The sequence below is a fragment of the Hypanus sabinus genome, unplaced genomic scaffold (assembly GCF_030144855.1).
Source record: "Hypanus sabinus isolate sHypSab1 unplaced genomic scaffold, sHypSab1.hap1 scaffold_770, whole genome shotgun sequence".
Classification (NCBI taxonomy): domain Eukaryota; kingdom Metazoa; phylum Chordata; class Chondrichthyes; order Myliobatiformes; family Dasyatidae; genus Hypanus; species Hypanus sabinus.
The window spans coordinates 25,355-51,359 of record NW_026781621.1 but is presented as its reverse complement, the minus strand read 5'-3'; the positions used below and the strand labels follow the sequence as shown (position 1 = coordinate 51,359).

The following is a 26,005-nucleotide window of genomic DNA, read 5'->3' as shown; positions in this document are numbered from 1 at the left end:
AGGGTCAGGGTCTATCACTGTGTAACTGTACAGAGGCACTGATTATTCAGAATGAGGGTCACTCACTGTGTAACTGTACAGATTCTCTGTTTATTCAGGGTGTGGGTCACACAATGTGTAACTGCACAGAGTCACTGTTTATTCAGGGTGAGGGTCATTCACTGTGTAACTGTACAGACTCTTTATTCAGAGTGAGGGTCACTCACTGTGCAACTGTACAGCGTCTCTGTTCATTCAGGGTGATGGTCACTCACTGTGTAACTGTACAGAGTCACTGTGTGTTCAGAGTGAGGGTCACTGACTGTGTAACTGTACAGAGTCACTGTGTGTTCAGAGTGAGGGTCACTGACTGTGTAACTGTACAGATTCACTGTTTATTCAGGGTGAGGGTCACTCACTGTGTAACTGTACAGAGTCACTGTTTATTCAGAGTGAGGGTCACTGTCTGTGTAACTGTACAGAGGCATTGTTTATTCAGGGTGAAGGTCAATCACTGTGTAACTGTACAGAGTCACTGTGTGTTCAGAGTGAGGGTCACTGACTGTGTAACTGTACAGAGGCACTGTTTATACAGGGTGAGGGTCAATCACTGTGTAACTGTTGCAGAGTCTTTATTCGAAGTGAGGGTCACTCACTGTGTAACTGTACAGAGTCTCTGTTTATTCAGGGTGAGGGTCACTCACTGTGTAACTGTACAGAGTCACTGTGTGTTCAGAGTGAGGGTCACTGACTGTGCAACTGTACAGATTCACTGTTTATTCAGGGTGAGGGTCACTCACTGTGTAACTGTACAGAGTCACTGTTTATTCAGGGTGATGGTCACTCACTGTGTAACTGTACAGAGTCACTGTTTATTCAGTGTGAGAGTCACTCACTGTGTAACTGTACAGAGTCACTGTTTATTCAGGGTGAGGGTCAATCACTGTGTAATTGTACAGAGTCTTTATTCAGAGTGAGGGTCACTCACTGTGTAACTGTACAGATTCTCTGTTTATTCAGGGTCAGGGTCACTCACTGTGTAACTGTACAGAGTCACTGTTTATTCAGAGAGAGGGTCACTGACTGTATAACTGTAGAGAGGCACTGTTTATTCAGGGTCAGGGTCAATCACTGTGTAACTGTACAGAGTCACTGTTTATTCAGAGAGAGGGTCACTGACTGTGTAACTGTATAGAGGCACTGTTTATTCAGAGTGAGGGTCAATCACTGTGTAACTGTACAGAGTCACTGTTTATTCAGGGTCAGGGTCAATCACTGTGTAACTGTACAGAGTCACTGTTTATTCAGAGTGAGGGTCACTGACTGTGTAACTGTACAGAGGCACTGATTATACAGAATGAGGGTCACTCACTGTGTAACTGTACAGAGTCTCTGTTTATTCAGCGTGTGGGTCACTCAATGTGTAACTGTACAGAGTCACTGTGTGTTCAGAGTGAGGGTCACTCACAGTGTAACTGTACAGAGTCACTGTTTATTCAGAGGGAGGGTCACTGACTGTGTAACTGTACAGAATCACTGTTTATTCAGAGTGAGGGTCACTCACTGTGTAGCTGTACAGACTCACAGTTTATTCAGGGTGAGGGTCAATCACTGTAACTGTACAGAGTCACTGTTTATTCAGAGAGGGTCACTGACTGTGTAACTGTACAGAGGCACTGTTTATTCAGGGTGAGGGTCAATCACTGTGTAACTGTACAGAGTCTTTATTCAGAGTGAGGGTCACTCAATGAGTAACTGTATAGAGTCTCTGTTTATTCAGGGTGATGGTCACTCACTGTGTAACTGTACAGAGTCACTGTTTATTCAGCGTGAGAGTCACTCACTGTGTAACTGTACAGAGTCACTGTTTATTCAGGGTGAGGGTCATTCACTGTGTAACTGTACAGACTCTTTATTCAGAGTGAGGGTCACTCACTGTGCAACTGTACAGCGTCTCTGTTTATTCAGGGTGATGGTCACTCACTGTGTAACTGTACAGAGTCACTGTGTGTTCAGAGTGAGGGTCACTGACTGTGTAACTGTACAGAGTCACTGTTTATTCAGGGTGAGGGTCACTCTCTGTGTAACTGTACAGTGTTACTGTTTATTCAGAGTGAGAGTCACTCACTGTGTAACTGTACAGTGTCTCTGTTTATTCAGGGTGAGGGTCACTCACTGTGTAACTGTACAGAGTCACTGCTTATTCAGGTTGAGGGTCACTCACTGTGTAACTGTACAGAGTCACTCTTTATTCAGAGTGACTCTCACTCACTGTGCAACTGTACAGAGTCTCTGATTATTCAGGGTGAGGGTCACTGACTGTGTAACTGTACAGAATCACTGTTTATTCAGAGTGAGGGTCACTGACTGTGTAACTGTACAGAGGCACTGTTTATACAGGGTAAGGATCAATCACTGTGTAACTGTACAGAGTCTTTATTCAGAGTGAGGGTCACTCACTGTGTAACTGTACAGCGTCTCTGTTTATTCAGGGTAATGGTCACTCACTGTGTAACTGTACAGAGTCTCCGTTTGTTCAGGGTGAGGGTCACTCACTGTGTAACTGTATAGAGTCACTGTTTATTCAGTGTGCCGATCACTCACTGTGTAACTGTACAGAGTCACTCTTTATTCTGAGTGACGGTCACTCATTGTGCAACTGTACAGAGTCTCTGTTTATTCAGGGTCAGGGTCACTCACTGTGTGACTGTAGAGAGTCACTGTTTATTCAGGGTGAGGGTCAATCACTGTGTAACTGTACAGAGTCACTGTTTATTCAGAGAGAGGGTCACTGACTGTATAACTGTAGAGAGGCACTGTTTATTCAGGGTCAGGGTCAATCACTGTGTAACTGTACAGAGTCACTGTTTATTCAGAGAGAGGGTCACTGACTGTGTAACTGTATAGAGGCACTGTTTATTCAGAGTGAGGGTCAATCACTGTGTAACTGTACAGAGTCACTGTTTATTCAGGGTCAGGGTCAATCACTGTGTAACTGTACAGAGTCACTGTTTATTCAGAGTGAGGGTCACTGACTGTGTAACTGTACAGAGGCACTGATTATTCAGAATGAGGGTCACTCACTGTGTAACTGTACAGAGTCTCTGTTTATTCGGCGTGTGGGTCACTCAATGTGTAACTGTACAGAGTCACTGTGTGTTCAGAGTGAGGGTCACTGACAGTGTAACTGTACAGAGTCACTGTTTATTCAGAGGGAGGGTCACTGACTGTGTAACTGTACAGAATCACTGTTTATTCAGAGTGAGGGTCACTCACTGTGTAGCTGTACAGACTCACTGTTTATTCAGGGTGAGGGTCAATCACTGTAACTGTACAGATTCACTGTTTATTCAGAGAGAGGGTCACAGACTGTGTAACTGTACAGAGGCACTGTTTATTCAGGGTGAGGGTCAATCACTGTGTAACTGTACAGAGTCTTTATTCAGAGTGAGGGTCACTCAATGAGTAACTGTATAGAGTCTCTGTTTATTCAGGGTGATGGTCACTCACTGTGTAACTGTACAGAGTCACTGTTTATTCAGCGTGAGAGTCACTCACTGTGTAACTGTACAGAGTCACTGTTTATTCAGGGTGAGGGTCATTCACTGTGTAACTGTACAGACTCTTTATTCAGAGTGAGGGTCACTCACTGTGCAACTGTACAGCGTCTCTGTTTATTCAGGGTGATGGTCACTCACTGTGTAACTGTACAGAGTCACTGTGTGTTCAGAGTGAGGGTCACTGACTGTGTAACTGTACAGAGTCACTGTTTATTCAGGGTGAGGGTCACTCTCTGTGTAACTGTACAGTGTTACTGTTTATTCAGAGTGAGAGTCACTCACTGTGTAACTGTACAGAGTCACTGCTTATTCAGGTTGAGGGTCACTCACTGTGTAACTGTACAGAGTCACTCTTTATTCAGAGTGACTCTCACTCACTGTGCAACTGTACAGAGTCTCTGTTTATTCAGGGTGAGGGTCACTGACTGTGTAACTGTACAGAATCACTGTTTATTCAGAGTGAGGGTCACTGACTGTGTAACTGTACAGAGGCACTGTTTATACAGGGTAAGGATCAATCACTGTGTAACTGTACAGAGTCTTTATTCAGAGTGAGGGTCACTCACTGTGTAACTGTACAGCGTCTCTGTTTATTCAGGGTGATGGTCACTCACTGTGTAACTGTACAGAGTCTCCGTTTGTTCAGGGTGAGGGTCACTCACTATGTAACTGTATAGAGTCACTGTTTATTCAGTGTGCCGATCACTCACTGTGCAACTGTACAGAGTCACTCTTTATTCTGAGTGACGGTCACTCACTGTGCAACTGTACAGAGTCTCTGTTTATTCAGGGTCAGGGTCACTCACTGTGTGACTGTAGAGAGTCACTGTTTATTCAGAGTGAGGGTCACTCACTGTGTAACTGTACAGAGTCACTGTTTATTCAGGGTGAGTGTCAATCACTGTGTAACTGTACAGAGTCACTGTTTATTCAGAGAGAGGGTCACTGACTGTGCAACTGTACAGAGTCACTGTTTATTCAAAGTGAGGGTCACAGACTGTGTAACTGTATAGAGGCACTGTTTATTCAGAGTGAGGGTCAATCACTGTGTAACTGTACAGAGTCACTGTTTATTCAGGGTCAGGGTGAATCACTGTGTAACTGTACAGAGTCACTGTTTATTCAGAGAGAGGGTCACTGACTGTGCAACTGTACAGAGTCACTGTTTATTCAAAGTGAGGGTCACAGACTGTGTAACTGTATAGAGGCACTGTTTATTCAGAGTGAGGGTCAATCACTGTGTAACTGTACAGAGTCACTGTTTATTCAGGGTCAGGGTGAATCACTGTGTAACTGTACAGAGTCACTGTTTATTCAGAGAGAGGGTCACTGACTGTATAACTGTAGAGAGGCACTGTTTATTCAGGGTCAGGGTCAATCACTGTGTAACTGTACAGAGTCACTGTTTATTCAGAGAGAGGTTCACTGACTGTGTAACTGTACAGAGTCACTGTTTATTCAAAGTGAGGGTCACTGACTGTGTAACTGTATAGAGGCACTGTTTATTCAGAGTGAGGGTTAATCACTGTGTAACTGTACAGAGTCACTGTTTATTCAGGGTCAGGGTCAATCACTGTGTAACTGTACAGAGTCACTGTTTATTCAGAGAGAGGGTCACTGACTGTATAACTGTACAGAGGCACTGTTTATTCAGGGTCAGGGTCAATTAATGTGTAACTGTACAGTGTCTTTATTCAGAGTGAGGGTCACTGAATGTGTAACTGTATAGAGTCTCTGTTTATTCAGGGTGATGGTCACTCACTGTGTAACTGTACAGAGTCACTGTTTATTCAGGGTGAGGGTCACTATCTGTGTAACTGTACAGAGTCACTGTTTATTCAGAGTGAGAGTCACTCACTGTGTAACTGTACAGTGTCTCTGTTTATTCAGGGTGAGGGTCACTCACTGTGTAACTGTACAGAGTCACTGCTTATTCAGGTTGAGGGTCACTCACTGTGTAACTGTAGAGAGTCACTGTTTATTCAGAGTGACTCTCACTCACTGTGCAACTGTACAGAGTCTCTGTTTATTCAGGGTGAGGGTCACTGACTGTGTAACTGTACAGAATCACTGTTTATTCAGAGTGAGGGTCACTGACTGTGTAACTGTACAGAGGCACTGTTTATACAGGGTGAGGATCAATCACTGTGTAACTGTACAGAGTCTTTATTCAGAGTGAGGGTCACTCACTGTGTAACTGTACAGCGTCTCTGTTTATTCAGGGTGATGGTCACTCACTGTGTAACTGTACAGAGTCACTGTTTATTCAGTGTGCCGATCACTCACTGTGTAACTGTACAGAGTCACTCTTTATTCTGAGTGACGGTCACTCACTGTGCAACTGTACAGAGTCTCTGTTTATTCAGGGTCAGGGTCACTCACTGTGTGACTGTAGAGAGTCACTGTTTATTCAGAGTGAGGGTCACTGACTGTGTAACTGTATAGAGGCACTGTTTATTCAGAGTGAGGGTCAGTCACTGTGTAACTGTACAGAGTCACTGTTTATTCAGGGTCAGGGTCAATCACTGTGTAACTGTACAGAGTCACTGTTTATTCAGAGAGAGGGTCACTGACTGTATAACTGTACAGTGGCACTGTTTATTCAGGGTCAGGGTCAATCAATGTGTAACTGTACAGTGTCTTTATTCAGAGTGAGGGTCACTGAATGTGTAACTGTATAGAGTCTCTGTTTATTCAGGGTGATGGTCACTCACTGTGTAACTGTACAGAGTCACTGTTTATTCAGGGTGAGGGTCAATCACTGTGTAATTGTACAGAGTCACTGTTTATTCAGAGAGGTTCACTGACTGTGTAACTGTACAGAGTCACTGTGTGTTCAGAGTGAGGGTCACTCACTGTGTAACTGTACAGAGTCACTGTTTATTCAGTGTGAGGGTCACTCACTGTGTAACTGTACAGAGTCACTGTTTATTCAGAGAGACGGTCAGTCACTGTGTAACTGTACAGAGTCACTGTTTATTCAGGGTCAGGTTCAATCACTGTGTAACTGTACAGAGTCACTGTTTATTCAGAGTGAGGGTCACTAACTGTGCAACTGTACAGAGGCACTGTTTATTCAGAGAGACTTTCACTGACTGTTTAACTGTACAGAATCACTGTTTATTCAGTGTGAGGGTCACTCACTGTGTAACTGTACAGAGTCACTGTTTATTCAGAGTGAGGGTCACTGACTGTGTAACTGTACAGAGGCACTGTTTATACAGGGTGCGGATCAATCACTGTGTAACTGTACAGAGTCTTTGTTCAGAGTGAGGGTCACTCACTGTGTAACTGTACAGCGTCTCTGTTTATTCAGGGTGATGGTCACCCACTGTGTAACTGTACAGAGTCTCCGTTTGTTCAGGGTGAGGGTCACTCACTGTGTAACTGTACAGAGTCACGGTTTATTCAGTGTGCCGATCACTCACTGTGTAACTGTACAGAGTCACTCTTTATTCTGAGTGACGGTCACTCACTGTGCAACTGTACAGAGTCTCTATTTATTCAGGGTCAGGGTCACTCACTGTGTGACTGTAGAGCGTCACTGTTTATTCAGAGTGAGGGTCACTCACTGTGTAACTGTACAGAGTCACAGTTTATTCAGGGTGAGGGTCAATCACTGTGTAACTACAGAGTCCCTGTTTATTCAGGGTCAGGGTCAATCACTGTGTAAATGTACAGAGTCACTGTTTATTCAGAGAGAGGGTCACTGACTGTGTAACTGTACAGAGTCACTGTTCATTCAAAGTGAGGGTCACTGACTGTGTAACTGTATAGAGGCACTGTTTATTCAGAGTGAGGGTCAATCACTGTGTAACTGTACAGAGTCACTGTTTATTCAGGGTGAGGGTCAATCACTGTGTAACTGTACAGAGTCCCTGTTTATTCAGGGTCAGGGTCAATCACTGTGTAACTGTACAGAGTCTTTATTCAGAGTGAGGGTCACTCAATGAGTAACTGTATAGAGTCTCTGTTTATTCAGGGTGATGGTCACTCACTGTGTAACTGTACAGAGTCACTGTTTATTCAGCGTGAGAGTCACTCTCTGTGTAACTGTACAGAGTCACTGTTTATTCAGGTTGAGGGTCATTCACTGTGTAACTGTACAGACTCTTTATTCAGAGTGAGGGTCACTCACTGTGCAACTGTACAGCGTCTCTGTTTATTCAGGGTGATGGTCACTCACTGTGTAACTGTACAGAGTCACTGTGTGTTCAGAGTGAGGGTCACTGACTGTGTATCTGTACAGAGTCACTGTTTATTCAGGGTGAGGGTCACTCTCTGTGTAACTGTACAGAGTCACTGTTTATTCAGATTGAGAGTCACTCACTGTGTAACTGTACAGTGTCTCTGTTTATTCAGGGTGAGGGTCACTCACTGTGTAACTGTACAGAGTTACTGCTTATTCAGGTTGAGAGTCACTGACTGTGTAACTGTATAGAGGCACTGTTTATTCAGAGTGAGGGTTAATCACTGTGTAACTGTACAGAGTCACTGTTTATTCAGGGTCAGGGTCAATCACTGTGTAACTGTACAGAGTCACTGTTTATTCAGAGAGAGGGTCACTGACTGTATAACTGTACAGAGGCACTGTTTATTCAGGGTCAGGGTCAATTAATGTGTAACTGTACAGTGTCTTTATTCAGAGTGAGGGTCACTGAATGTGTAACTGTATAGAGTCTCTGTTTATTCAGGGTGATGGTCACTGACTGTGTAACTGTACAGAGTCACTGTTTATTCAGGGTGAGGGTCACTATCTGTGTAACTGTACAGAGTCACTGTTTATTCAGAGTGAGAGTCACTCACTGTGTAACTGTACAGTGTCTCTGTTTATTCAGGGTGAGGGTCACTCACTGTGTAACTGTACAGAGTCACTGCTTATTCAGGTTGAGGGTCACTCACTGTGTAACTGTAGAGAGTCACTGTTTATTCAGAGTGACTCTCACTCACTGTGCAACTGTACAGAGTCTCTGTTTATTCAGGGTGAGGGTCACTGACTGTGTAACTGTACAGAATCACTGTTTATTCAGAGTGAGGGTCACTGACTGTGTAACTGTACAGAGGCACTGTTTATACAGGGTGAGGATCAATCACTGTGTAACTGTACAGAGTCTTTATTCAGAGTGAGGGTCACTCACTGTGTAACTGTACAGCGTCTCTGTTTATTCAGGGTGATGGTCACTTACTGTGTAACTGTACAGAGTCACTGTTTATTCAGTGTGCCGATCACTCACTGTGTAACTGTACAGAGTCACTCTTTATTCTGAGTGACGGTCACTCACTGTGCAACTGTACAGAGTCTCTGTTTATTCAGGGTCAGGGTCACTCACTGTGTGACTGTAGAGAGTCACTGTTTATTCAGAGTGAGGGTCACTGACTGTGTAACTGTATAGAGGCACTGTTTATTCAGAGTGAGGGTCAGTCACTGTGTAACTGTACAGAGTCACTGTTTATTCAGGGTCAGGGTCAATCACTGTGTAACTGTACAGAGTCACTGTTTATTCAGAGAGAGGGTCACTGACTGTATAACTGTACAGTGGCACTGTTTATTCAGGGTCAGGGTCAATCAATGTGTAACTGTACAGTGTCTTTATTCAGAGTGAGGGTCACTGAATGTGTAACTGTATAGAGTCTCTGTTTATTCAGGGTGATGGTCACTCACTGTGTAACTGTACAGAGTCACTGTTTATTCAGGGTGAGGGACAATCACTGTGTAATTGTACAGAGTCACTGTTTATTCAGAGAGGTTCACTGACTGTGTAACTGTACAGAGTCACTGTGTGTTCAGAGTGAGGGTCACTCACTGTGTAACTGTACAGAGTCACTGTTTATTCAGTGTGAGGGTCACTCACTGTGTAACTGTACAGAGTCACTGTTTATTCAGAGAGACGGTCAGTCACTGTGTAACTGTACAGAGTCACTGTTTATTCAGGGTCAGGTTCAATCACTGTGTAACTGTACAGAGTCACTGTTTATTCAGAGTGAGGGTCACTAACTGTGCAACTGTACAGAGGCACTGTTTATTCAGAGAGACTTTCACTGACTGTTTAACTGTACAGAATCACTGTTTATTCAGTGTGAGGGTCACTCACTGTGTAACTGTACAGAGTCACTGTTTATTCAGAGTGAGGGTCACTGACTGTGTAACTGTACAGAGGCACTGTTTATACAGGGTGCGGATCAATCACTGTGTAACTGTACAGAGTCTTTGTTCAGAGTGAGGGTCACTCACTGTGTAACTGTACAGCGTCTCTGTTTATTCAGGGTGATGGTCACCCACTGTGTAACTGTACAGAGTCTCCGTTTGTTCAGGGTGAGGGTCACTCACTGTGTAACTGTACAGACGGTTTATTCAGTGTGCCGATCACTCACTGTGTAACTGTACAGAGTCACTCTTTATTCTGAGTGACGGTCACTCACTGTGCAACTGTACAGAGTCTCTATTTATTCAGGGTCAGGGTCACTCACTGTGTGACTGTAGAGCGTCACTGTTTATTCAGAGTGAGGGTCACTCACTGTGTAACTGTACAGAGTCACAGTTTATTCAGGGTGAGGGTCAATCACTGTGTAACTACAGAGTCCCTGTTTATTCAGGGTCAGGGTCAATCACTGTGTAAATGTACAGAGTCACTGTTTATTCAGAGAGAGGGTCACTGACTGTGTAACTGTACAGAGTCACTGTTCATTCAAAGTGAGGGTCACTGACTGTGTAACTGTATAGAGGCACTGTTTATTCAGAGTGAGGGTCAATCACTGTGTAACTGTACAGAGTCACTGTTTATTCAGGGTGAGGGTCAATCACTGTGTAACTGTACAGAGTCCCTGTTTATTCAGGGTCAGGGTCAATCACTGTGTAACTGTACAGAGTCTTTATTCAGAGTGAGGGTCACTCAATGAGTAACTGTATAGAGTCTCTGTTTATTCAGGGTGATGGTCACTCACTGTGTAACTGTACAGAGTCACTGTTTATTCAGCGTGAGAGTCACTCTCTGTGTAACTGTACAGAGTCACTGTTTATTCAGGGTGAGGGTCATTCACTGTGTAACTGTACAGACTCTTTATTCAGAGTGAGGGTCACTCACTGTGCAACTGTACAGCGTCTCTGTTTATTCAGGGTGATGGTCACTCACTGTGTAACTGTACAGAGTCACTGTGTGTTCAGAGTGAGGGTCACTGACTGTGTATCTGTACAGAGTCACTGTTTATTCAGGGTGAGGGTCACTCTCTGTGTAACTGTACAGAGTCACTGTTTATTCAGATTGAGAGTCACTCACTGTGTAACTGTACAGAGTTACTGCTTATTCAGGTTGAGAGTCACTGACTGTGTAACTGTACAGAGTCACTGTTCATTCAAAGTGAGGGTCACTGACTGTGTAACTGTATAGAGGCACTGTTTATTCAGAGTGAGGGTCAATCACTGTGTAACTGTACAGAGTCACTGTTTATTCAGGGTGAGGGTCAATCACTGTGTAACTGTACAGAGTCCCTGTTTATTCAGGGTCAGGGTCAATCACTGTGTAACTGTACAGAGTCACTGTTTATTCAGAGAGAGGGTCACTGACTGTGTAACTGTACAGAGTCACTGTTTATTCAAAGTGAGGGTCACTGACTGTGTAACTGTATAGAGTCACTGTTTATTCAGAGAGAGGGTCACTGACTGTGTAACTGTACAGAGTCACTGTTTATTCAGGGTCAGGGTCAATCACTGTGTAACTGTACAGAGTCTTTATTCAGAGTGAGGGTCACTCAATGAGTAACTGTATAGAGTCTCTGTTTATTCAGGGTGATGGTCACTCACTGTGTAACTGTACAGAGTCACTGTTTATTCAGCGTGAGAGTCACTCTCTGTGTAACTGTACAGAGTCACTGTTTATTCAGGGTCAGGGTCAATCACTGTGTAACTGTACAGAGTCTTTATTCAGAGTGAGGGTCACTCAATGAGTAACTGTATAGAGTCTCTGTTTATTCAGGGTGATGGTCACTCACTGTGTAACTGTACAGAGGCACTGTTTATACAGGGTGCGGATCAATCACTGTGTAACTGTACAGAGTCTTTGTTCAGAGTGAGGGTCACTCACTGTGTAACTGTACAGCGTCTCTGTTTATTCAGGGTGATGGTCACCCACTGTGTAACTGTACAGAGTCTCCGTTTGTTCAGGGTGAGGGTCACTCACTGTGTAACTGTACAGAGTCACGGTTTATTCAGTGTGCCGATCACTCACTGTGTAACTGTACAGAGTCACTCTTTATTCTGAGTGACGGTCACTCACTGTGCAACTGTACAGAGTCTCTATTTATTCAGGGTCAGGGTCACTCACTGTGTGACTGTAGAGCGTCACTGTTTATTCAGAGTGAGGGTCACTCACTGTGTAACTGTACAGAGTCACAGTTTATTCAGGGTGAGGGTCAATCACTGTGTAACTACAGAGTCCCTGTTTATTCAGGGTCAGGGTCAATCACTGTGTAAATGTACAGAGTCACTGTTTATTCAGAGAGAGGGTCACTGACTGTGTAACTGTACAGAGTCACTGTTCATTCAAAGTGAGGGTCACTGACTGTGTAACTGTATAGAGGCACTGTTTATTCAGAGTGAGGGTCAATCACTGTGTAACTGTACAGAGTCACTGTTTATTCAGGGTGAGGGTCAATCACTGTGTAACTGTACAGAGTCCCTGTTTATTCAGGGTCAGGGTCAATCACTGTGTAACTGTACAGAGTCTTTATTCAGAGTGAGGGTCACTCAATGAGTAACTGTATAGAGTCTCTGTTTATTCAGGGTGATGGTCACTCACTGTGTAACTGTACAGAGTCACTGTTTATTCAGCGTGAGAATCACTCTCTGTGTAACTGTACAGAGTCACTGTTTATTCAGGGTGAGGGTCATTCACTGTGTAACTGTACAGACTCTTTATTCAGAGTGAGGGTCACTCACTGTGCAACTGTACAGCGTCTCTGTTTATTCAGGGTGATGGTCACTCACTGTGTAACTGTACAGAGTCACTGTGTGTTCAGAGTGAGGGTCACTGACTGTGTATCTGTACAGAGTCACTGTTTATTCAGGGTGAGGGTCACTCTCTGTGTAACTGTACAGAGTCACTGTTTATTCAGATTGAGAGTCACTCACTGTGTAACTGTACAGTGTCTCTGTTTATTCAGGGTGAGGGTCACTCACTGTGTAACTGTACAGAGTTACTGCTTATTCAGGTTGAGAGTCACTGACTGTGTAACTGTACAGAGTCACTGTTTATTCAGAGTGAGGGTCAATCACTGTGTAACTGTACAGAGTCACTGTTTATTCAGGGTGAGGGTCAATCACTGTGTAACTGTACAGAGTCCCTGTTTATTCAGGGTCAGGGTCAATCACTGTGTAACTGTACAGAGTCACTGTTTATTCAGAGAGAGGGTCACTGACTGTGTAACTGTACAGAGTCACTGTTTATTCAAAGTGAGGGTCACTGACTGTGTAACTGTATAGAGTCACTGTTTATTCAGAGAGAGGGTCACTGACTGTGTAACTGTACAGAGTCACTGTTTATTCAGGGTCAGGGTCAATCACTGTGTAACTGTACAGAGTCTTTATTCAGAGTGAGGGTCACTCAATGAGTAACTGTATAGAGTCACTGTTTATTCAGGGTGAGGGTCAATCACTGTGTAACTGTACAGAGTCCCTGTTTATTCAGGGTCAGGGTCAATCACTGTGTAACTGTACAGAGTCTTTATTCAGAGTGAGGGTCACTCAATGAGTAACTGTATAGAGTCTCTGTTTATTCAGGGTGATGGTCACTCACTGTGTAACTGTACAGAGTCACTGTTTATTCAGCGTGAGAGTCACTCTCTGTGTAACTGTACAGAGTCACTGTTTATTCAGGGTGAGGGTCATTCACTGTGTAACTGTACAGACTCTTTATTCAGAGTGAGGGTCACTCACTGTGCAACTGTACAGCGTCTCTGTTTATTCAGGGTGATGGTCACTCACTGTGTAACTGTACAGAGTCACTGTGTGTTCAGAGTGAGGGTCACTGACTGTGTATCTGTACAGAGTCACTGTTTATTCAGGGTGAGGGTCACTCTCTGTGTAACTGTACAGAGTCACTGTTTATTCAGATTGAGAGTCACTCACTGTGTAACTGTACAGTGTCTCTGTTTATTCAGGGTGAGGGTCACTCACTGTGTAACTGTACAGAGTTACTGCTTATTCAGGTTGAGAGTCACTGACTGTGTAACTGTACAGAGTCACTGTTCATTCAAAGTGAGGGTCACTGACTGTGTAACTGTATAGAGGCACTGTTTATTCAGAGTGAGGGTCAATCACTGTGTAACTGTACAGAGTCACTGTTTATTCAGGGTGAGGGTCAATCACTGTGTAACTGTACAGAGTCCCTGTTTATTCAGGGTCAGGGTCAATCACTGTGTAACTGTACAGAGTCACTGTTTATTCAGAGAGAGGGTCACTGACTGTGTAACTGTACAGAGTCACTGTTTATTCAAAGTGAGGGTCACTGACTGTGTAACTGTATAGAGTCACTGTTTATTCAGAGAGAGGGTCACTGACTGTGTAACTGTACAGAGTCACTGTTTATTCAGGGTCAGGGTCAATCACTGTGTAACTGTACAGAGTCTTTATTCAGAGTGAGGGTCACTCAATGAGTAACTGTATAGAGTCACTGTTTATTCAGGGTGAGGGTCAATCACTGTGTAACTGTACAGAGTCCCTGTTTATTCAGGGTCAGGGTCAATCACTGTGTAACTGTACAGAGTCTTTATTCAGAGTGAGGGTCACTCAATGAGTAACTGTATAGAGTCTCTGTTTATTCAGGGTGATGGTCACTCACTGTGTAACTGTACAGAGTCACTGTTTATTCAGCGTGAGAGTCACTCTCTGTGTAACTGTACAGAGTCACTGTTTATTCAGGGTGAGGGTCATTCACTGTGTAACTGTACAGACTCTTTATTCAGAGTGAGGGTCACTCACTGTGCAACTGTACAGCGTCTCTGTTTATTCAGGGTGATGGTCACTCACTGTGTAACTGTACAGAGTCACTGTGTGTTCAGAGTGAGGGTCACTGACTGTGTATCTGTACAGAGTCACTGTTTATTCAGGGTGAGGGTCACTCTCTGTGTAACTGTACAGAGTCACTGTTTATTCAGATTGAGAGTCACTCACTGTGTAACTGTACAGTGTCTCTGTTTATTCAGGGTGAGGGTCACTCACTGTGTAACTGTACAGAGTTACTGCTTATTCAGGTTGAGAGTCACTGACTGTGTAACTGTACAGAGTCACTGTTCATTCAAAGTGAGGGTCACTGACTGTGTAACTGTATAGAGGCACTGTTTATTCAGAGTGAGGGTCAATCACTGTGTAACTGTACAGAGTCACTGTTTATTCAGGGTGAGGGTCAATCACTGTGTAACTGTACAGAGTCCCTGTTTATTCAGGGTCAGGGTCAATCACTGTGTAACTGTACAGAGTCACTGTTTATTCAGAGAGAGGGTCACTGACTGTGTAACTGTACAGAGTCACTGTTTATTCAAAGTGAGGGTCACTGACTGTGTAACTGTATAGAGTCACTGTTTATTCAGAGAGAGGGTCACTGACTGTGTAACTGTACAGAGTCACTGTTTATTCAGGGTCAGGGTCAATCACTGTGTAACTGTACAGAGTCTTTATTCAGAGTGAGGGTCACTCAATGAGTAACTGTATAGAGTCTCTGTTTATTCAGGGTGATGGTCACTCACTGTGTAACTGTACAGAGTCACTGTTTATTCAGCGTGAGAGTCACTCTCTGTGTAACTGTACAGAGTCACTGTTTATTCAGGGTCAGGGTCAATCACTGTGTAACTGTACAGAGTCTTTATTCAGAGTGAGGGTCACTCAATGAGTAACTGTATAGAGTCTCTGTTTATTCAGGGTGATGGTCACTCACTGTGTAACTGTACAGAGGCACTGTTTATACAGGGTGCGGATCAATCACTGTGTAACTGTACAGAGTCTTTGTTCAGAGTGAGGGTCACTCACTGTGTAACTGTACAGCGTCTCTGTTTATTCAGGGTGATGGTCACCCACTGTGTAACTGTACAGAGTCTCCGTTTGTTCAGGGTGAGGGTCACTCACTGTGTAACTGTACAGAGTCACGGTTTATTCAGTGTGCCGATCACTCACTGTGTAACTGTACAGAGTCACTCTTTATTCTGAGTGACGGTCACTCACTGTGCAACTGTACAGAGTCTCTATTTATTCAGGGTCAGGGTCACTCACTGTGTGACTGTAGAGCGTCACTGTTTATTCAGAGTGAGGGTCACTCACTGTGTAACTGTACAGAGTCACAGTTTATTCAGGGTGAGGGTCAATCACTGTGTAACTACAGAGTCCCTGTTTATTCAGGGTCAGGGTCAATCACTGTGTAAATGTACAGAGTCACTGTTTATTCAGAGAGAGGGTCACTGACTGTGTAACTGTACAGAGTCACTGTTCATTCAAAGTGAGGGTCACTGACTGTGTAACTGTATAGAGGCACTGTTTATTCAGAGTGAGGGTCAATCACTGTGTAACTGTACAGAGTCACTGTTTATTCAGGGTGAGGGTCAATCACTGTGTAACTGTACAGAGTCCCTGTTTATTCAGGGTCAGGGTCAATCACTGTGTAACTGTACAGAGTCTTTATTCAGAGTGAGGGTCACTCAATGAGTAACTGTATAGAGTCTCTGTTTATTCAGGGTGATGGTCACTCACTGTGTAACTGTACAGAGTCACTGTTTATTCAGCGTGAGAGTCACTCTCTGTGTAACTGTACAGAGTCACTGTTTATTCAGGGTGAGGGTCATTCACTGTGTAACTGTACAGACTCTTTATTCAGAGTGAGGGTCACTCACTGTGCAACTGTACAGCGTCTCTGTTTATTCAGGGTGATGGTCACTCACTGTGTAACTGTACAGAGTCACTGTGTGTTCAGAGTGAGGGTCACTGACTGTGTATCTGTACAGAGTCACTGTTTATTCAGGGTGAGGGTCACTCTCTGTGTAACTGTACAGAGTCACTGTTTATTCAGATTGAGAGTCACTCACTGTGTAACTGTACAGTGTCTCTGTTTATTCAGGGTGAGGGTCACTCACTGTGTAACTGTACAGAGTTACTGCTTATTCAGGTTGAGAGTCACTGACTGTGTAACTGTACAGAGTCACTGTTCATTCAAAGTGAGGGTCACTGACTGTGTAACTGTATAGAGGCACTGTTTATTCAGAGTGAGGGTCAATCACTGTGTAACTGTACAGAGTCACTGTTTATTCAGGGTGAGGGTCAATCACTGTGTAACTGTACAGAGTCCCTGTTTATTCAGGGTCAGGGTCAATCACTGTGTAACTGTACAGAGTCACTGTTTATTCAGAGAGAGGGTCACTGACTGTGTAACTGTACAGAGTCACTGTTTATTCAAAGTGAGGGTCACTGACTGTGTAACTGTATAGAGTCACTGTTTATTCAGAGAGAGGGTCACTGACTGTGTAACTGTACAGAGTCACTGTTTATTCAGGGTCAGGGTCAATCACTGTGTAACTGTACAGAGTCTTTATTCAGAGTGAGGGTCACTCAATGAGTAACTGTATAGAGTCTCTGTTTATTCAGGGTGATGGTCACTCACTGTGTAACTGTACAGAGTCACTGTTTATTCAGCGTGAGAGTCACTCTCTGTGTAACTGTACAGAGTCACTGTTTATTCAGGGTCAGGGTCAATCACTGTGTAACTGTACAGAGTCTTTATTCAGAGTGAGGGTCACTCAATGAGTAACTGTATAGAGTCTCTGTTTATTCAGGGTGATGGTCACTCACTGTGTAACTGTACAGAGTCACTGTTTATTCAGCGTGAGAGTCACTCTCTGTGTAACTGTACAGAGTCACTGTTTATTCAGGGTGAGGGTCATTCACTGTGTAACTGTACAGACTCTTTATTCAGAGTGAGGGTCACTCACTGTGCAACTGTACAGCGTCTCTGTTTATTCAGGGTGATGGTCACTCACTGTGTAACTGTACAGAGTCACTGTGTGTTCAGAGTGAGGGTCACTGACTGTGTATCTGTACAGAGTCACTGTTTATTCAGGGTGAGGGTCACTCTCTGTGTAACTGTACAGAGTCACTGTTTATTCAGATTGAGAGTCACTCACTGTGTAACTGTACAGTGTCTCTGTTTATTCAGGGTGAGGGTCACTCACTGTGTAACTGTACAGATTCACTGTTTATTCAGAGTGACTGTCACTCACTGTGCAACTGTACAGAGTCTCTGTTTATTCAGGGTGAGGGTCACTGACTGTGTAACTGTACAGAATCACTGTTTATTCAGAGTGAGCGTCACTGACTGTGTAACTGTACAGAGGCACTGTTTATACAGGGTGAGGATCAATCACTGTGTAACTGTACAGAGTCTTTATTCAGAGTGAGGGTCACTCACTGTGTAACTGTACAGCGTCTCTGTTTATTCAGGGTGATGGTCACTCACTGTGTAACTGTACAGAGTCACTGTTTATTCAGTGTGCCGCTCACTCACTGTGTAACTGTACAGAGTCACTCTTTATTCTGAGTGACGGTCACTCACTGTGCAACTGTACAGAGTCACTGTTTATTCAGGGTGAGGGTCAATCACTGTGTAATTGTACAGAGTCACTGTTTATTCAGAGAGGTTCACTGACTGTGTAACTGTACAGAGTCACTGTGTGTTCAGAGTGAGGGTCACTGACTGTGCAACTGTACAGAGTCACTCTTTATTCTGAGTGACGGTCACTCACTGTGCCACTGTACAGAGTCACTGTTTATTCAGGGTGAGGGTCAATCACTGTGTAACTGTACAGAGTCACTGTTTATTCAGAGAGAGGGTCACTGACTGTGTAACTGTACAGAGGCACTGTTTATTCAGGGTGAGGGTCAATCACTGTGTAACTGTACAGGGTCTTTATTCAGAGTGAGGGTCACTCAATGTGTAACTGTATAGAGTCTCTGTTTATTCAGGGTGATGGTCACTCACTGTGTAACTGTACAGAGTCACTGTTTATTCAGGGTGAGGGTCAATCACTGTGTAATTGTACAGAGTCACTGTTTATTCAGAGAGGTTCACTGACTGTGTAACTGTACAGAGTCTCTGTGTGTTCAGAGTGAGGGTCACTGACTGTGTAACTGTACAGAGTCACTGTTTATTCAGGGTGAGGGTCACTCACTGTGTAACTGTACAGAGTCACTGTTTATTCAGAGAGACGGTCACTCACAGTGTAACTGTACAGAGTCACTGCTTATTCAGGGTCAGGGTCAATCACTGTGTAACTGTACAGAGTCACTGTTTATTCAGAGAGAGGGTCAATCACTGTGTAACTGTACAGAGTCTTTATTCAGAGTGAGGGTCACTCAATGTGTAACTGTATAGAGTCTCTGTTTATTCAGGGTGATGGTCACTCACTTTGTAACTGTACAGAGTCACTGTTTATTCAGGGTGAGGGTCATTCACTGTGTAACTGTACAGACTCTTTATTCAGAGTGAGGGTCACTCACTGTGCAACTGTACAGCGTCTCTGTTTATTCAGGGTGATGGTCACTCACTGTGTAACTGTACAGAGTCACTGTGTGTTCAGAGTGAGGGTCACTGACTGTGTAACTGTACAGAGTCACTGTTTATTCAGGGTGAGGATCAATCACTGTGTAACTGTACAGAGTCTTTATTCAGAGTGAGGGTCACTCACTGTGTAACTGTACAGCGTCTCTGTTTATTCAGGGTGATGGTCACTCACTGTGTAACTGTACAGAGTCTCCGTTTGTTCAGGGTGAGTGTCACTCACTGTGTAACTGTACAGAGTCAGTGTTTATTCAGTGTGCCGATCACTCACTGTGTAACTGTACAGAGTCACTCTTTATTCTGAGTGACGGTCACTCACTGTGCAACTGTACAGAGTCTCTGTTTATTCAGGGTCAGGGTCACTCACTGTGTGACTGTAGAGAGTCACTGTTTATTCAGAGTGAGGGTCACTCACTGTGTAACTGTACAGAGTCACTGTTTATTCAGGGTGAGGGTCAATCACTGTGTAACTGTACAGAGTCACTGTTTATTCAGGGTCAGGGTCAATCACTGTGTAACTGTACAGAGTCACTGTTTATTCAGAGAGAGGGTCACTGACTGTGCAACTGTACAGAGTCACTGTTTATTCAGAGTGAGGGTCAATCGCTGTGTAACTGTACAGAGTCACTGTTTATTCAGGGTCAGGGTCACTCAATGTGTAACTGTATAGAGTCACTGATTATTCAGGGTGAGGGTCACTCACTGTGTAACTGTACAGAGTCTCTGTTTATTCAGGGTGATGGTCACTCACTGTGTAACTGTACAGAGTCACTGTTTATTCAGGGTGAGGGTCAATCACTGTGTAATTGTACAGAGTCACTGTTTATTCAGAGAGGTTCACTGACTGTGTAACTGTACAGAGTCACTGTGTGTTCAGAGTGAGGGTCACTGACTGTGTAACTGTACAGAGTCACTGTTAATTCAGGGTGAGGGTCACTCACTGTGTAACTGTACAGAGTCACTGTTTATTCAGTGTGAGGGTCACTCACTGTGTAACTGTACAGAGTCACTGTTTATTCAGGGTCAGGTTCAATCACTGTGTAACTGTACAGAGTCACTGTTTATTCAGAGTGAGGGTCACTCACTGTGTAACTGTACAGATTCACTATTTATTCAGAGTGAGGGTCACTCACTGTGTAACTGTACAGAGTCACTGTTTATTCAGTGTGAGGGTCACTCACAGTGTAACTGTACAGAGTCACTGTTTATTCAGATTGAGGGTCACTCACTGTGTAACTGTACAGAGTCTCTGTTTATTCAGTGTGAGGGTCACTCACTGTGTAACTGTACAGAGTCACTGTTTATTCAGAGTGAGGGTCACTAACTGTGCAACTGTACAGAGGCAATGTTTATTCAGAGAGACTTTCACTGACTGTTTAACTGTACAGAATCACTGTTTATTCAGGGTTAGGGTCACTCACAATGTAACTGTACAGAGTCACTGCTTATTCAAGGTCAGGGTCAATCACTGTGTAACTGTACAGAGTCACTGTTTATTCAGAGAGAGGGTCACTGACTGTGTAACTGTACAGAGGCACTGTTTATTCAGAGTGAGGGTCAATCACTGTGTAACTGTACAGAGTCACTGTTTATTCAGGGTCAGGGTCAATCACTGTGTAACTGTACAGAGTCTTTATTCAGAGTGAGGGTCACTCAATGTGTAACTGTATAGAGTCTCTGTTTATTCAGGGTGATGGTCACTCACTGTGTAACTGTACAGAGTCACTGTTTATTCAGGGTGAGGGTCATTCACTGTGTAACTGTACAGACTCTTTATTCAGAGTGAGGGTCACTCACTGTGCAACTGTACAGCGTCTCTGTTTATTTAGGGTGATGGTCACTCACTGTGTAACTGTACAGAGTCACTGTGTGTTCAGAGTGAGGGTCACTGACTGTGTAACTGTACAGAGTCACTGTTTATTCAGGGTGAGGGTCACTCACAGTGTAACTGTACAGAGTCACTGTTTATTCAGATTGAGGGTCACTCACTGTGTAACTGTACAGAGTCTCTGTTTATTCAGTGTGAGGGTCACTCACTGTGTAACTGTACAGAGTCACTGTTTATTCAGAGTGAGGGTCACTAACTGTGCAACTGTACAGAGGCACTGTTTATTCAGAGAGACTTTCACTGACTGTTTAACTGTACAGAATCACTGTTTATTCAGGGTGAGGGTCACTCACAGTGTAACTGTACAGAGTCACTGCTTATTCAGGGTCAGGGTCAATCACTGTGTAACTGTACAGAGTCACTGTTTATTCAGAGAGAGGGTCACTGACTGTGTCACTGTACAGAGGCACTGTTTATTCAGAGTGAGGGTCAATCACTGTGTAACTGTACAGAGTCACTGTTTATTCAGGGTCAGGGTCAATCACTGTGTAACTGTACAGAGTCTTTATTCAGAGTGAGGGTCACTCAATGTGTAACTGTATAGAGTCTCTGTTTATTCAGGGTGATGGTCCCTCACTTTGTAACTGTACAGAGTCACTGTTTATTCAGGGTGAGGGTCATTCACCGTGTAACTGTACAGACTCTTTATTCAGAGTGAGGGTCACTCACTGTGCAACTGTACAGCGTCTCTGTTTATTCAGGGTCAGGGTCAATCACTGTGTAACTGTACAGAGTCACTGTTTATTCAAAGTGAGGGTCACTGACTGTGTAACTGTATAGAGGCACTGTTTATTCAGAGTGAGGGTCAATCACTGTGTAACTGTACAGAGTCACTGTTTATTCAGGTTCAGGGTCAATCACTGTGTAACTGTACAGAGTCACTGTTTATTCAGAGAGAGGGTCACTGACTGTGTAACTGTACAGAGGCACTGTTTATTCAGGGTGAGGGTCAATCACTGTGTAACTGTACAGAGTCGCTGTTTATTCAGGGTGAGGGTCACTCACTGTGTAACTGTACAGAGTCACTGTTTATTCAGTGTGAGGGTCACTCACTGTGTAACTGTACAGAGTCACTGTTTATTCAGAGAGACTTTCACTGACTGTTTAACTGTACAGAATCACTGTTTATTCAGGGTGAGGGTCACTCACAGTGTAACTGTACAGAGTCACTGTTTATTCAGATTGAGGGTCACTCACTGTGTAACTGTACAGAGTCTCTGTTTATTCAGTGTGAGGGTCACTCACTGTGTAACTGTACAGAGTCACTGTTTATTCAGAGTGAGGGTCACTAACTGTGCAACTGTTCAGAGGCACTGTTTATTCAGAGAGACTTTCACTGACTGTTTAACTGTACAGAATCACTGTTTATTCAGGGTGAGGGTCACTCACAGTGTAACTGTACAGAGTCACTGTTTATTCAGAGTGACGGTCACTCACTGTTTAACTGTACAGAGTCACTGTTTATTCAGAGTGAGGGTCACTCACTGTGTAACTGTACAGAGTCACTGTTTATTCAGGGTGAGGGTCACTCACTGTGTAACTGTAGGGAGTCTCTGTTTATTCAGGGTGAGGGTCAGTGTGTGTCTGTAGAGTCTCTATTTAATCTAGTGTTCCATTCACCTCTTCTCTTTCCCCACAGACCCTACAGTGACCTGACCCACTGCACCGAGCGATTGTTGGAACATATCGGCCTTTACTGGCCGAATGAATTTGGCGAGTCGATGTTCGTCGAGGTCCATCACTATTTCTTCCATTCCTGCCTGAGGGAGTTTGCGCCGCTGCTGTCTGACCCTCCGTACGTCACCGTGCTGGGTCTGACCCTGGCGCCCATCGGGATCATTCCCATCATCGTCACCCTGGTTGTCTGGTGCAGCAAGATCAATGAGAGCCACGTCAAGAAATAGGACCCCCCCCCCATCCTTCACCTTCGCAGAACATTGATCCTCTTGTCCCTCAACGTTTGCCCCCCCACCCTTCACAGAATATTGATCCTCTCGTCCCACAACGTTTGCCCCCCCCACCCTTCACAGAACATTGGTCCTCTTGCCCCACAACGTTTGCCCCCCCACCCTTCACAGAATATTGATCCTCTCGTTCCACAACGTTTGCCCCCCCACCCTTCACAGAATATTGATCCTCTCGTCCCACAACGTTTGCCCCCCCCCACCCTTCACAGAATATTGATCCTCTCGTCCCACAACGTTTGCCCCCCCACCCTTCACAGAATATTGATCCTCTCGTTCCACAACGTTTGCCCCCCCCCACCCTTCACAGAATATTGATCCTCTCGTCCCACAACGTTTGCCCCCCCCCACCCTTCACAGAATATTGATCCTCTCGTCCCACAACGTTTGCCCCCCCCCACCCCACCCTTTGCTTTGAGTTAACCTTCCACCTGCCTGTCTCAGGGTCTCTTAAATGTCCCTAATCTGTCTGCCTGCACCTCTACCCCCGGCAGGGCGTTCCACACACCCACTAGTCTGTGTAAAGTGATGCCCCCTCCCAACCCGGGACAAAATCTCTGACTGTCCACACTCGATCTGCGCCTCTTATCATCTTGGATACCTCTATCAAGTCTCCTCTCATCCTCCATCGCTCCCGAGAGAAAAGCCCCAGCTCACTCAACCTCTGCTCATGAGACACCCTCTCTAATCCAGTCAGCATCCTGGTGAATCTCCTCTGCACCCTCTCTAATCCAGGCAGCATCCTGGTGAATCTCCTCTGCACCTTCTCTAATCCAGGCAGCATCCTGGTAAAACTCCTCTGCACCCTCTCTAATCCAGGCAGCATCCTGGTGAGTCTCCTCTGCACCCTCTCTAATCCAGGCAGCATCCTGGTGAATCTCCTCTGCACCCTCTCTAATCCAGGCAGCATCCTGGTGAATCTCCTCTGCACCCCCTCTAATCCGGGCAGCATCCTGGTGAATCTCCTCTGCACCCTCTCTAATCCAGGCAGCGTCCTGGTGAATCTCCTCTGCACCCTCTCTAATATATGCAGCATCCTGGTGAATCTCCTCTGCACCCTCTCTAATCCAGGCAGCATCCTGGTGAATCTCCTCTGCACCCTCTCTAATCCAGGCAGCATCCTGGTGAATCTCCTCTGCACCCTCTCTAATCCAGGCAGCATCCTGGTGAATCTCCTCTGCACCCTCTCTAATCCAGGCAGCATCCTGGTGAGTCTCCTCTGCACCCTCTCTAATCCAGGCAGCATCCTGGTGAATCTCCTCTGCACCCTCTCTAATCCAGGCAGCATCCTGGTGAATCTCCTCTGCACCCCCTCTAATCCAGGCAGCATCCTGGTGAATCTCCTCTGCACCCTCTCTAATCCAGGCAGCATCCTGGTGAATCTCCTCTGCACCCTCCGTAATCCAGACAGCATCCTGGTGAATCTCCTCTGCACCCTCTCTAATCCAGACAGCATCCTGGTGAATCTCCTCTGCACCCTCTCTAATCCGGGCAGCATCCTGGTGAATCTCCTCTGCACCCCCTCTAATCCAGGCAGCATCCTGGTGAATCTCCTCTGCACCCTCTCTAATCCAGACAGCATCCTGGTGAATCTCCTCTGCACCCTCCGTAATCCAGACAGCATCCTGGTGAATCTCCTCTGCACCCTCTCTAATCCAGGCAGCATCCTGGTGAATCTCCTCTGCATCCTCTCTAATCCAGGCAGCATCCTGGTAAATCTCCTCTGCACAGTCTCTAATCCAGGCAGCATCCTGGTAAATCTCCTCTGCACCCTCTCTAATCCAGACAGCATCCTGGTGAATCTCCTCTGCACCCTCTCTAATCCAGGCAGCATCCTGGTAAATCTCCTCTGCACCCTCTCTAATCCAGGCAGCATCCTGGTGAATCTCCTCTGCACAGTCTCTAATCCAGGCAGCATCCTGGTGAATCTCCTCTGCACCCTCTCTAATCCAGACAGCATCCTGGTGAATCTCCTCTGCACCCTCTCTAATCCAGGCAGCATCCTGGTGAATCTCCTCTGCACCCTCTCTAATCCAGGCAGCATCCTGGTGAATCTCCTCTGCACCCTCTCTAATCCAGGCAGCATCCTGGTGAATCTCCTCTGCACCCTCTCTAATCCAGGCAGCATCCTGGTGAATCTCCTCTGCACCCTCTCTAATCCAGGCAGCATCCTGGTGAATCTCCTCTGCACCCTCTCTAATCCAGGCAGCATCCTGGTGAATCTCCTCTGCACCCTCTCTAATCCAGGCAGCATCCTGGTGAATCTCCTCTGCACCCTCGCTAATCCAGGCATCGTCCTGGTGAATCTCCTCTGCACCCTCTCTAATCCAGGCAGCATCCTGGTGAATCTCCTCTGCACCCTCTCTAATCCAGGCAGCATCCTGGTGAATCTCCTCTGCACCCTCTCTAATCCAGACAGCGTCCTGGTGAATCTCCTCTGCACCCTCTCTAATCCAGGCAGCATCCTGGTCAATCACCTCTGCACCCTCTCTAATCCAGGCAGCATCCTGGGGAATCTCCTCTGCACCCTCTCTAATCCAGGCAGCATCCTGGTGAATCTCCTCTGCACCCTCTCTAATCCAGGCAGCATCCTGGTGAATCTCCTCTGCACCCTCGCTAATCCAGGCAGCGTCCTGGTGAATCTCCTCTGCACCCTCTCTAATCCAGACAGCGTCCTGGTGAATCTCCTCTGCACCCTCTTTAATCCAGGCAGCATCCTGGTCAATCACCTCTGCACCCTCTCTAATCCAGGCAGCATCCTGGTAAATCTCCTCTGCACCCTCTCTAATCCAGGCAGCATCCTGGTAAATCTCCTCTGCACCCTCCGTAAACTTTCCACATCCTTCCTACAATGAGGCGACCGGAACTGAACACAGTGTGGTCCACCCGGAGTTTTATCGAGCTGTAACATTACATGGCGGCTCTTGAACTCGATCTCCCGACTCCTGGGGCCAACACATCGAACACCCTCTTAACAACCCTGTCAACTCGTTTGAGGGATTTCTGGAGGTAGAGCAGCAGACCCCT

At 45.2% G+C, this 26,005-nt stretch overlaps 1 protein-coding gene across 2 annotated transcripts in view; it reads left to right on the top strand.

Moving 5' to 3' along the window:
- LOC132390103 (receptor activity-modifying protein 2-like) overlaps positions 1–23,414 on the top strand; it is a 165,330-nt gene extending 141,916 nt beyond the window's left edge. For both annotated transcript variants that reach the window (XM_059962698.1, XM_059962697.1), the window contains one exon: positions 22,654–23,414. In XM_059962698.1, coding sequence (XP_059818681.1) covers positions 22,654–22,918 — 265 coding nt within the window. In that variant the 3' untranslated portion in view covers positions 22,919–23,414. The remainder of the gene's footprint in view (positions 1–22,653) is intronic.
- Positions 23,415–26,005: the final 2,591 nt, after the last annotated feature.